This window comes from Panthera onca, chromosome B1 (genome assembly GCF_046562875.1).
Source record: "Panthera onca isolate mPanOnc1 chromosome B1, mPanOnc1 haplotype 2, whole genome shotgun sequence".
NCBI lineage: Eukaryota > Metazoa > Chordata > Mammalia > Carnivora > Felidae > Panthera > Panthera onca.
The window spans coordinates 100,498,527-100,511,651 of record NC_138342.1 but is presented as its reverse complement, the minus strand read 5'-3'; the positions used below and the strand labels follow the sequence as shown (position 1 = coordinate 100,511,651).

General features: G+C 35.4%; 1 protein-coding gene and 1 non-coding gene across 3 annotated transcripts in view; both read right to left on the bottom strand.

Annotated features, from left to right (window-relative positions):
- Nucleotides 1–13,125, bottom strand: part of USP53 (ubiquitin specific peptidase 53) — a 64,540-nt gene that overhangs the window by 35,519 nt on the left and 15,896 nt on the right. For both annotated transcript variants that reach the window (XM_078445789.2, XM_060654279.3), the window contains exon 3: nucleotides 2,623–2,715. In XM_078445789.2, the coding sequence (XP_078301915.1) occupies nucleotides 2,623–2,715 (93 nt within the window). The remainder of the gene's footprint in view (nucleotides 1–2,622; nucleotides 2,716–13,125) is intronic.
- On the bottom strand, nucleotides 6,962–7,026 carry LOC132693471 (U7 small nuclear RNA). The gene has a single exon (XR_009616839.1). It is a non-coding gene; the product is annotated as a U7 small nuclear RNA (small nuclear RNA).

The window sequence follows — 13,125 nt, the reverse complement described above, 5'->3', positions numbered from 1 at the left end:
TAGGAAGATATTTCAAAAACCTGTTCCACTACTGTAAGAAAAATCTAATTTATAAATAAATAAGAAATTGAAAAATAAAGATGCCAAATGATATTAGATATCTAGAATTATAATTTTTAGGTATAATTACAAATATGAAAAAGCAAAAAATATTTTAGATATCATTTCTTATGTAAGTAATAAACTTTTCAAGGTAATATTTAAGATATTAATCCTACACAAGAGTGTCATTTATTTGTCATCTGTTTTTTGACTGCCTAGTGTATGTGAGGCGTCTTCACTAGAAAACAGACAAAAACACTGCCTTCGTGGAGTACACATTCTGGTTGTAGTAAGGGGAAGGCAAGTAACTAGTTATATGTTGGAATATGATAGACACAATAGAGAAAAATAAAGACATAAAATAGAAGAGAGAAAAATAAAGTATTATAATAGAAATAGGGATGCTGAGAAAAGGGAGGTTAATTATTACCTAGGGTGGTCAGGGAGGGCCTCACTGATGTCCTCATTTGAGGACTGGCATAAAAGAAATAAGACAGGGGGCGTCTGGGTGGCTCAGTCAGTTGAGCATCCGACTTCGGCTCGGGTCGTGATCTCACGGTTCATGATGTCAGCGCGGAGCCTGCTCCGGATCCTCTGTCCCTCTCTCTGTCCCTCCCCCATTCATGCTCTCTCTCAAAAATAAATAAAAACATTTAAAAAAAGATTTAAAAAGAAGAGTGTAAGCTACAAAAACATCTAGAAGAAAAGCATTCTAGACAAAAGGAGTAACAATGAAAACACTCAGATGGAAGCCAGCTCTGAGAAATTGGAAGGAGGTAGCCAGTTTGGCTAAAGTGCAGTATGTGAGACAGGGAGTAAGTTTTGGAGGCAGGTAAGTGATTATGTAAGGCTATGAAAGATTTAGTCTAGACATTTTAACTATACTAGTTTTTACAACTGGACAAAATATCCAAAATTTACTGTGGCGTAAATAAAATGCGGTATTATAATTTGATCTAAGGTAATTCTTCATCCCCTAACAATAACCCTATTTTGCCATGTTCTAAAAAAGAGAGTGTAAAATTGCCTTCTTTGGTGATTTATATTCAGGAATATAAATCAAAATAAAGCATGAAAATCACTTTTTATTTTCTTGTATGTATGTGTGTGTAAAAATATTCAAGAATGTAAACGAATGAAATGTTTATCTCTGAAACACGTTAATAAAATCTTAATAATAATCTTAGTAATTTTTAGGTAAAAATCTCAACGACATAAATGAAATGCTACTATATACATGATTCCCTGTTTCTGTCTTTGTCTCTCTTCTATCTATTTTCATCCAAGTAGCCAAACAGATCCAGTTGAAATATTACATCTAATTAAAACAGATTATATCACTCTTCCACTCAAAACAATCCTGAGACTTCCTAAATCGCTCAAGAGGAAAGCCAAGGTTCTCACAAAGGTCTAGAAGGACGTACACAATATGGACTCCTGTTCCAGTTATTTATTGCTCCGTAGCAAACCACCACAAAATGTAGATACTACAAATAACATTTGTTTTGATCACAAATCATCAATTTGGGTGAGAACAGCTCGATTCTGCTCCACTGGGAGTTATCTAGGACAGTTTGAATGCTGGAACCCAGAATCATCCGAAGGTTGCTCATTACATAGAGCAGTTGATGGTGGCTGTTGGCACTACCAATCAGCTTGGGACTTCTGATATAGCTGTGGCCAGCTTGGCCTTCTCGCAGCATGGGGGCTCACTCCCAAGAATGACACCCCAACAGACAGAGCCAGATAGAAACTTTACCAGCTTTTCTAATCTAATCTCAAATGTCTGCAGCATCATTTCTGCTACATTCTATTTGATGGGGATGAATCCTTAAGGCCAGCCCATATTCAAAGAATTAGACTCCACCTTTTGATAGGAAGAGTGCAGAAGAATCTGAAGATATGTTTTAAAGCCACGAAAATTCACCTTACTTCTGAGCTCCCCTCCTATCATTCTCCCCCTTGCTCAGAAAGCTTCCACCACCCAGATTACCTTGAATGTGTCACACATACTCACCTTAGGACCTTTCCAGTTACTGTTTCCCTACTTCCCTGGAATATTCCATTCCGTCACCTCTTCCAGGTTATAGTTTAAACTTTCTCAGTGAGGCTTTCCTGGCTACTTAACACTCTCTATTCCCTTTCCCTGATTTACTTCCCCTCCTTTTTTAATTATTACCACCTAACATACTTTATATTTTGCTTACTTATTTTCCCCTGTCCTACAAGAATATATAAGCTCCATGAGGTCTGACGCTTTATCAGATTGTTCATTGCTGTATCCTCAGTAACTAGAGGTGCACAAAATTCAGTAGCTCAAACGTTTTATAAAATGAATAAAGAATTGTTTCAAAATAGTGAAAAATATAACATTCCTAATATTTTATACTATTTAGAATATTAATTTTCACTGTTCTTCCATAAAAGGGGGGACCATAAAGCTGAATAAATCATATTTTAAGAATTCACCTTCAAAGCTCTAAGTCATCTTGACAATGAACTTTAATTTCAAATAAACTAACCAAATCTGTCAACTAAACCAAACAAGCTATCAAATACAATTAAATTTTAAAAGGTTACCTTCAATGCACAAAATATACAGGCATCTCCCTGACAAACATGTCCAGTTAGAACCCGTAAGCTTCTTCGGAATATATCCAATTGCCATAAAACCTAAAAAATTGTAAGAAAAAAAAACAGTGAAGAAAGAAATATAATAAAATTTTTCTTACTAAGATAAAAGACAGATTTCAATATTTTTTTAATTGTAGAAGGCTAATAACTTAATCTCTTGTGCACAGATATATACAACCCCTAAAACTAACAGCAACTATTAAACTGCTACATACATGTAGTGAATATATATAAGATGGGTTTAGAAGACATTCCTGTTGATTCACATGCAAAAACTGACAGACACAGAATAAGAAAAAACTAATTCCTCAGTTAAGGATTTTATATGAACAGGAAACAAGCGACACTGAATGGAGAACTTGGCAGTGACATTAAAAAGGAAGTGATTATAATACTTGGAACAAACTGAACTTTAGCAAGGAAAAAAATTGGAGTTGAAAGGTAGGGTGTATCAAATAAGGGTCAGTATGTAACAGCAAGAAAAAAAATGAGGAGGCCTCTGGTCACTGCATACTGAATGAAAAAAGGGCCAGCTGTGTGGTAACGGAGACAGCACAGTAAAAAGCATCAATTAAGGAGTAATATGAATATATTTGCTGCAATTATGCATTTGTTAGTTGTTACTAAAAGACAAGGACAAATAAAAACCACTGTAACTGTTTCAATAAATCAATCCAGTACTTAAAATCATTCTAAAAAAATCTGAAAAATGTACAGTGAGGATAATTTTGCCTGCTTCATTGCTGTTCTTGTAAGGATTAAATAATATGTAATAATACATAAAGTATTTAGAGGACTGCCCAGTACATAACTGGCACAAATGCCAGCTGCTATTTGTTGCTATAATTACTATTACAAGAAACAGATAAGATCTCCAAGTTTCCCTTTAACTTTCATTTTCTCAAATAATAGAACTTAGAAAACCCATTAACGAGCACTTATTTCTCCCAACTAGAAACAAAGATTAATAAAAACAAATGATTTTAATGAGTTCCTATATTTTCAATTACTCAATAACTAAAGGTCATTTCAGAATTTCCCTTTGACAGTTGCTTTTTCTTAAAGAAAACTAATAGAATCCATTTATCTATAATAAATAATTAGGTGTTTTACAAAGCACATGAAAATGTTTAATAATTTTCTTGCATATCATACGTATCAAATCATACCATAAAATACATGGTGTTGGAATTCATTCATTCATCCACCAAGATGAAGACCATGACAGTACAACCTCGGGATGTGTCACAGCACTTTGCTTAATAATATAACATCTGAAGGCAGGCTACCTGGGTATTAATTTTGGATTTACTGCTTACCAGCTCTTGGGCTGACTTGAATAAAATATTTTCTGAAACTCAATTTTCTCATCAGTTAAATGAAGATAAAAGCAGTATTTACCTCTTAGGATTGTTGGAGGAATTAGATAAGAGAGAACATACAGTGTTCAGGTTAAGTACCAACACACAGTAAGAACACAATAAATGTGAGCTATTAAAGATTATAACTTTGTTTTCAGAGAATTTAAAACCATACCCTATGTCATAACTACTTAATTGTAGTTACATCATCAGATAAAATTCTAAAATATTCAGCCAAAAGAGAATAGCTTCCATAATCTGCTTATAAGGCTAGTGATGTGATTCTTTTAAATGTAACTGGAATGGGGGCGCCTGGGTGGCTCAGTCGGTTAAGCGGCCGACTTCGGCTCAGGTCATGATCTCACGGTCCGTGAGTTCGAGCCCCACGTCGGGCTCTGTGCTGACAACTCAGAGCCTGGAGCCTGTTTCAGATTCTGTGTCTCCCTCTCTCTGACCCTCCCCTGTTCATGCTCTGTCTCTCCCTGTCTCAAAAATAAATAAAACGTTAAAAAAAAATTAAAAAAAAAAAAAATGTAACTGGAATGTTTTCCGGATTAGCAAAATGTTTAAATTACACTAGATCTAAACTATAGAAAAAATACTTTGTGTGACTTCTCTATACATTATTCAGTGTAATAGTTTAACTCTTATTTTAACAAAATAGCAAAAATTATTCTAATTGTAGTTAATCCTTATCCTACTTCATTTTAAAATGTTGACTACAAGCAACCAATGGATCCAGGGAGAAATCAAAGAAAAAAATTTAAGTGATATCTTGCCATCTGCAACAACATGGATGGTCTTAGAGGGCAATAATGCTAAGTGAAATAAGTCAGGGAGAGAACAACAAATACCATATGATTCCACTCATATATGGAGTTTAAGAAACAAAACAAACAAGGAAAAAAAGAGCCAAAATAAAAAATAGACTCTTAAATACAGAGAACAAACTGATGGTTGCTACCAGGTCAATGGGCCAGGGATGGGTGAAATAGATAAAGGGGATTAAGAGTATATTTATCTTGAGCACTGAAAAATGTACTGAATTGTTGAATTCTTATATTGTACCCCTGAAACTAATATGCAAGTTAATCACACTTGAATAAAAAACCAAGGGGAATGGGGCACCTGGGTGGCTCAGTTTAAGTGGCCCATTCTTGATTTCAGCTCAGGTCATGATCTTGTGGTTTGTGAGTTCAAGCCCCGCGTCGGGCCCTCTGCTGACAGCTCAGAGCCTGGAGCCTGCTTCAGATTCTGTGTCTCCCTCTCTCTCTGCCCCTGCCCCATTTGTGCTCTGTCTCTCTCAAAAATAAGTAACATTTTTAAAAAGTTAAAAAAAAAAAAGGGGGGGGACTGCTTAGAAATGTGGAGTGGGCGGAACCCCTAAGACAAATGAAAATGGAAACACAATGTTCCCAAATCTAGGGTATGCAGCAAAAGCAGTTCTAAAGACATTCACAGCAATACAGGCCTACCTAAAGAAACGAAAGTCCAAATAAATAAACTTTACATGTAAAGACTCTAGAAAAAGAAGAACGAAACCCAAACTTAGTAGAAGGAAATATGATAAAGATCAGAGTAGAAATAAATAAAAGACAGACTAAAAAAAATTTTTTTTAGAAAAGACCAGTGAAACTAAAAAGCTGGTTCTTTGAAAAGAAAAAAAAAAAACAATAAACCTCAAACCCCAGAATTAGTTTAACAGGTGAATTCTACTAATCATTTAAAGAGTTGGTAATTATCTTTGTCAAAAATCAAAGAAGAAACACTTCCAAACTCATTCTACAGAGCCAACATTACCCTCATATCAAAACCAGACAAAGATACAGCACACAAAGAAAGAAAATAACAGGCCTATAGTTCTGATGAATACAGATGCAAAAATCCTCAACAAAATACTAGCAAACCAAATTCAACAGTACACGAAAAGGATCATACACCATTATCAAGTGAGATTTATTCCAGGGATCCAAGGGTGGTTCAATATCTGTAAATTAATCAACATTATGCTACATTAACAAAACAAAAATCTTATGATCTTAATATATACAGAAACAGCATCTGACAAAAATTCAACATCATTTATGATAAAAACTCTCAACAAAGTTAAAAATAAAAGAAACATACCTCAACATAACAATGACCATATATGACATAGAATAACATACTCAACAGTGAAAAACTGACAGCTTTTCCTTTAAGATCAGGGACAAGACAAAAATACCCACTCTGGTCATTGTTATTCAAGAAGTCCTAGCCACTACAATTAGATAAGAAAAGAAATAAAAGGCATCTAAGTTGAAAGGAAGTGAAACTGTCACTATTTGCAAATGATGTGATAATATACATAGAAAACCCTAAAGACTCCACCAAAAAACTTAGAATGAATTTAGTAAAGTCACAGAATACAAAATTAACATGTGGAAATTAGTTGTTTCTATACACTAATAATGAGCTATCAGAAAGAGAAATTAAGAAAACAATACCATTTAAATTGCATCAACAAAAATAAAATACCTAGGAATAAATTTAACAAAGGAGTTGAAAGACCTGTACAGGCATACCTCTGAGATATTGCAGGTTCAGTTCTAGACCACCACAATAAAGCTAATACCGCAATAAACCAGTCAAATAAACTTTTTATTTTCCCAGTGTATACAAAAGCTATGTTTACCCTATACTGTCATCTATTACATGTGCAATAGCATTAGGACTAAAAAACGATGTACATACCTTAATTTAAAAATATTTTATTGCCAAAAATGATAACCATCATCTGAGCTTTCAGAAAGTTGTAATTATTCTATTGGTGGAGGGTCCTGCCTCAATCTTGATGGCTGCTCACTGATCAGGGTAGTGGCTGTATAAAGCTGGGGTGGTTGTACAATTCTTTTTTTTTTTTTTTTTTTTTGGCAGTGGTAGGGTGGGGTTGTCTTCCAGTAAGGACTGGAAACCCTGCTAGACAAATTCTAAAAGAGCTGTAACACTCACAATTTCTTAAAATAAGACCATAAACCTTGCCACATTGCCTTCCTTTCGCCAACTATTTTTATGTAGCATGCAATACTGCTTGACAGAATTTTACCCACAGTACAACTTTCAAAATTGGACTCAATCTTCTCAAACTCTGCTGCTGCTTTATCAACTAAGCTTATGTAATATTCCAAATCCTTTGTTGACATTTCAACAATCTTCACAGCATCTTCCAAGAGTAGATTCCATCTTAAGAAACCACTTTCTTTGCTCATCTGTAAGATGTTCTCATCCACTGAAGTTTTATGAGATTGCAGCAATTCACATCTTCAAGCTCCACTTCTAATTCTAGTTCTCTTACTTTTTCCACATCTGCAGTTACCTCCTCTACTAAAGTTGTAAACCCCTCAAAGTCATCCATGTACTTCTTCCAACCTATTAATGTTGATATTTTGACCTCTTTCCATGAATCATGAATGTTTTTAGTAACATCTAGATTCATTAGTCTTCAAGAATATTTTTAATTTACCTTGCCCAGATCCATCAGAGGAATCAATGCCTATGCCTATAGCCTTATGAAAGCTGTAGCCTTATGAAATGTTTTTTTGTTTGTTTTTTTGATGGAGTGCCCAAGCAGGGGGAGGGACAGAGAGAGGGAGAGAAAGAATCTTCAGCAAGCTCCATCCCCAGCACGAGCCTGATGCAGGACTCAATCTCACCACCCTGAGATCATGACCTGAGCCAAAATCAAAAGTCAAATGCTCAAATGATTGAGCCACCCAGGTGCCTCTGAAATGTATTTCTTAAATAGCAAGACTTGAAAGTGAAAATTACTCCTTGCAGAATGGATGTTGTGTTAACAGGCATGAAAACAACACTAATCTCACTGTACATCTCCATCAGAGCTCTTGGGTAACCAAGTGCATTGTCAATGAACAGTAATATTTTGAAAGGATTCTTTTTTTCTGAATAGTAAGTCTCATTAGCAGGATGATTTGATAAACCATGTTGTAAACAATGTGCTGTCATCTTTGCTGTTCCATTTAGAGGGAATGGGCAGAGTAGATTTAACATAATTTTTAAGGGCCCTAGAATTTCTGAAATGGTAAATAAGTACTGGCTTCAATTTAAAGTCACCACCTACATTAGCCCATAACAAGATATCCTGTCCTTTGAAGCTTTGAAGCTGGGCTTTGACTTCTCTCTTCTAGCTACGAAAGTTCTAGGTGGCATCTTCTTTCTATAGAAGGATGTTTTGTCTACACTGATAGTCTGTTGCTTAGCGTAGCCACCTTCATGAGTTATCTTAGCTAGATCTTCTGGGTAACTTGCTGCAGCTTCTACATCAGCACTTGCTGCTTCATTTTGCACTTTCTGTTATAGAAAAGGCTTCTTTCCATAAACCTCATGAACCAACCTCCACTAGCTTCAAACATCTCTTCTGCAGATTCCTCACCTCTCTCAGCCTTCATAGAATTGAAGATAGTTAGGGCTTACCTCTGGATTAGGTTTTGACTTAGGGGGATGTTGTGGCTGATTTGATCTTCTATCCAGACTTCTGAAACTTTTTCCATTTCAGCAAGAAGGTTTTTTCACTTTCTTATCATTTGTATTTTCACTGGAGTAGGACTTTTAATTTCCTTTGAGAACTTTTCCTTTGTATTCACAACTTTGCTGTTTGGCACAAGAGGCCTCACTTTCAGCCTCTCTCGACTTTTGCAATGCCTTCCTCACTAAACTTAATCATTTCTAGCTTTTGCTTTAAAGTGAGATACATGAGGCTGCCTTTCACTTGAACACTTAGAGGGCACCGTAGGTTTATTAATTGGCCTAAGTTCAATGTTGTTATGTCTCAGGGAATAGGGAAGCCCAAAGAGAGGGAGAGACATGAGGGAACAGCCAGTCAGTGAAGCAGTTAAAACACATACAACATTAACCAATTAAGTTTGCTATCCCATATGGGTGCAGTTTGTGGTGCCCCAAAACAATTACAATAGTAATATCAAGGCTAGTAATTACAGATCACCATCACAAATATAATAATGAAGAAGTCTGAAATACTCCAAGATTTTAAAAAATGTGACTAAGCCACACAAAGTGAGCAAATGCTATCGGAAAAATGGTGTCCACAGACGTGTTTGATGTAGGGTTGCACAAACCTTCAGTTGGTAAAAAAAAAAAAAAAAAAAAAAAAAAAAAAGGGCAGTACCTGCAAGGTGTAATAAAGTGAAGCACAATAGAGCAAGGTATGACTGTACTCTGAAAGCCGCAAGACATTTGTTGAAAGAAATCAAAGATGACACAAATGGAAAGATATTCCATGCTCATGGATTAGAAGAATTAATATTCTTAAAATACCCATACTACCCAAAGCAATCTACAGATTCAATGCAATGCTCATCAAAATAGCAATGACATTCTTCACAGAAATAGAACATGGAACCACAAAAGACCCTGAGTAGCCAAAGCAATCTTGAGAAAGAAGAACACAGCTGGAGGCATTATGCCTCCTGATCTCAAACTATACTACAAAGCTATAGTAATCAAAATGGTGTGGTAAACACAGGAATACAGAGACACATAAGTCAATGGAACAAAGAGCCCAGAAATAAACCCATGCTTATACGGTCAATTAATATATGACAAAAGAAGAACATACAATGGAGAAAAAACAGTCTATTCAATAGTGTTGGGAAAACTGAACAGCTACATGTGAAAGAATGAAACTGAACCACATTTACACAACATACAAAAATAACTTCAAAATGGATTAGAGACTTGAATGTGAAACCTGAAACCATAAAATTCCTAGAAGAAAAGATACGCACTAAGCTCTATCTGATATCAGTAATATGTTTTTTTTGGACCAATCTCTTTAGGCAAGGGCAAAAAAGCTAAAATAAACAAATGGGATTGCATTAAACTAAAAGCTTTTGCAGAGCAAAGGAAACCATCAACAAACCAAAAAAGGAGGACACCTGACTGGCTCAGTTGGCAGATCATGTGACTCTTGATCTCAGGGTTGTAAGTTTGAGCCCCACACTGGGTGTAGAGATTACTTAAAAATAAAAAATATTTAAAAAACAAAACAAAAAGGCAGGGGCACCTGGGTGGCTCAGTCAGTTGGGCGTCCAACTTCGGCTCAGGTCAGGATCTCACAGTCTGTGAGTTCAAGCCCCACATAGGTCTCTGTGCTGACAGCTCAGAGCCTGGGGTCTACTTAGGATTCTGTGTCTCCCTCTCTCTGTGCCCCTCCCCCACTCGTGTTCTGTCTCTCTCTCTCTCTCTCTCTTGCTCAGAAACAAACACAAAAAGAAACAAAAAGAACAAAAACAAAAAGGCAACCTAATTAATGGGAAAAGAGATTTTCAAATCATACATACGATAGGGGATTGTTATCCAAAGTATATAAGGAACTCATAAAACTTAATATCAACATCAACAACAACCCAATTAAAAATTGGGCAGAGGACTTGAATAGATATTTTTCCAAAGAAGACATACAGATGGCCAACAGACACATGAAAAGATGTTCAACATGGAAATGCAAATCAAAACAATAAGATATCATTTCACAAGTATCAGATTGGCTATTATCAAAAAAGACAAAAGAATAACAAGTTTTGGTAAGGATGTGGAGAAAAGATAACCGTCATGCACTGCTGGTGGGAATGTAAATTAGTGCGTCACTACTGAAAACAGTACATTTTAATAATGTCTACTTTTAGTAATTTCTTACAAGACATACTCCACAATTTATTTCTCAGTGGTTTTTAAAAGTATTCATCAAACTGCATAACAATATTTACATTCTGAATTCTTAAAAATGAAGTCAGGCTTTTTCTAACAAAATCTATTTGAATAATTGTTTTGTTAGTAAGGATTGGCTTTGAAAATTAGTTTACATGGCACACATTTTAACATCCGGGACAACAGATCTCCTGAATTGAAGAGATAGAGGTGGAAGTTCAGGGACACCAAAGCAGCTAGAATTGGCAGGGCAGAGAACTGCAGAGGAGAGAGCTGCACAGAACAAATACCAGAGCTCTACAGAGGGTCCCCTTTGAGTATTCAGGCAATACTGTGAGGAAACCACCTATGGCTGGGGAAAGAAGTATTCCAAAAGATTAGAGGGGATAGTCCCCAGAACTCAAACCCACCCAGGACAGTGCCTGCTCCCAACAGCCGAAGTTGAGTGCTTCATAATTCACAGATAATTGATTAAAGAAAGAAGGGTCTTGTCCAGTAGTAGATAAATTAATCCTAGATTAAACACAACTCTGGGACTGCCTGACAAAGCTTAAAAGTAAAATGATCAAACTGTTTCCAAATAAAGTATACCAGAACGAAGTTCAAGAATATTTCTAGGAATATAAAAATATCCATCACCCAACAAGATAAAACTCAAAATGTCTTACATCCAATAAAAAATTACTAGACATTAAAATAAACAAGAAAACATATTCCCAAATGAGGATAAAAATCAGTTGAAACCCGTAATTTGCAGAATGACAGAATTAGTAGACAAGTACATTAAAACAATAACTATATTTCAAATGTTCAAGATGCTATAGAAAAGACTGAACATGTTAAGTATAGACTTCAAAAAGATTTTTAAAAGACCCAGATCAAACTTCTAGAGGTAAAATTACAATGTCTGAAATCAAAATACGCTGGATGGGATTAATAGATTAGACACTGCAAAGGAAAGGATTAATGAAGTTGAAAACATAGTAATAGAAACCATACAAAATGAAATCAAGAGAAAGAAAAAAAGATTGAGAGTGAAAATGAAAAGAGCATCAGTGGGCTGTGGGACAACCTGAGGCAACCACTTTTATATATAACTGGAATCCTCCAAAGGAAGAGACAGACAAAAAAGTTTGAAGAAATAATGGTTGGGGAGCCTGGTAGCTCAGTCAGTTAAGCATCCAACTTCGGCTCAGGTCATGACTTCATGGTTCATGAGTTCAAACTCCGCGTTGAGCTCTGTTCTGACACAGTCAGAAATAATGGTCAAAAACTTTCCAAGTTTGATTAAAATCATAAACCCACAGATCTAAGATGCTCAATAAGCCCAAACACAAGAAACATGAAGAAAACTATGTTGAGGCACATCAATATCAAATTGCTTTAAGCTAGTGAAAAAAAGAAAATTTTATAAGGAGCCAGAGAACAAGGACACATTACATACAGAGGTACAGAGGATGACAGTTTTTCATTAGAAATAATGCAAGCCAGAAGATAAAGGGCCAAAATCTTTAAAGTTCTGAAAGAGAAAAACTGCCAACTTAGATAGACTTCTTTAATGAGTAAAAATATCTTTCAAAAACAAAATTGAAACATTTTTTTCCAGACACACAAAAGCTGAAAGAACTCATTAACAACAGATCTGACCTACAAGAAATGTTAAAAGACTTCCTTCAAGGAGAATAAGTGATACCAGGATCTACACAAAGGAGTGATGAGCAACAGAAACGGCAATAACTATGTAGAGGAGTATAAATAACCTTCATGGTAAAGAGCAATGGAATGTTCATTTAAAAAAATATATTGCCACTGGAATATTTATCCATTTTCTGTACCATGTAAGTATGCTTTACACAACTACATACTGCATTTTGGAAGCCAGAGAAAAGGACAGAAATAGAGAGAAATATATATACATATATGTTTAAAAAAAAAAAAAAAAAAAGACCTAGAAAAGGGTTAACAGAAAAATATTTGTGATAGAAGCCCTTTCTCACAGCTGATTTAATTAAAAGCATTTCATTCCACGTTTTTTTGGTATACAGTATTTCCCTATATCCAGTGCCATTCAATAAATATTTTCCTGCACTTCTCATAGCACTTAATGCCAGTGGGATCTTTAGGCCAGGGAAGAACAGTGACTGCCATTTAAGGGTCCCAATGTATATCAGAATGCTGATAGAAAAGCAAGGTTAGTACATATTTGCTAATTAAAAGAATTTCAACAAGGACTGAAGCAAAATGGATTAATTTTCAATTCCACTAAAATAGTGGTATCTAAATTATGATACCACAGAGACGATTTAAGGCTGCAGTGGAAGGCGAAGGGAGTTTGAATCCTGAGAATTAACTGTGCATTCTCATC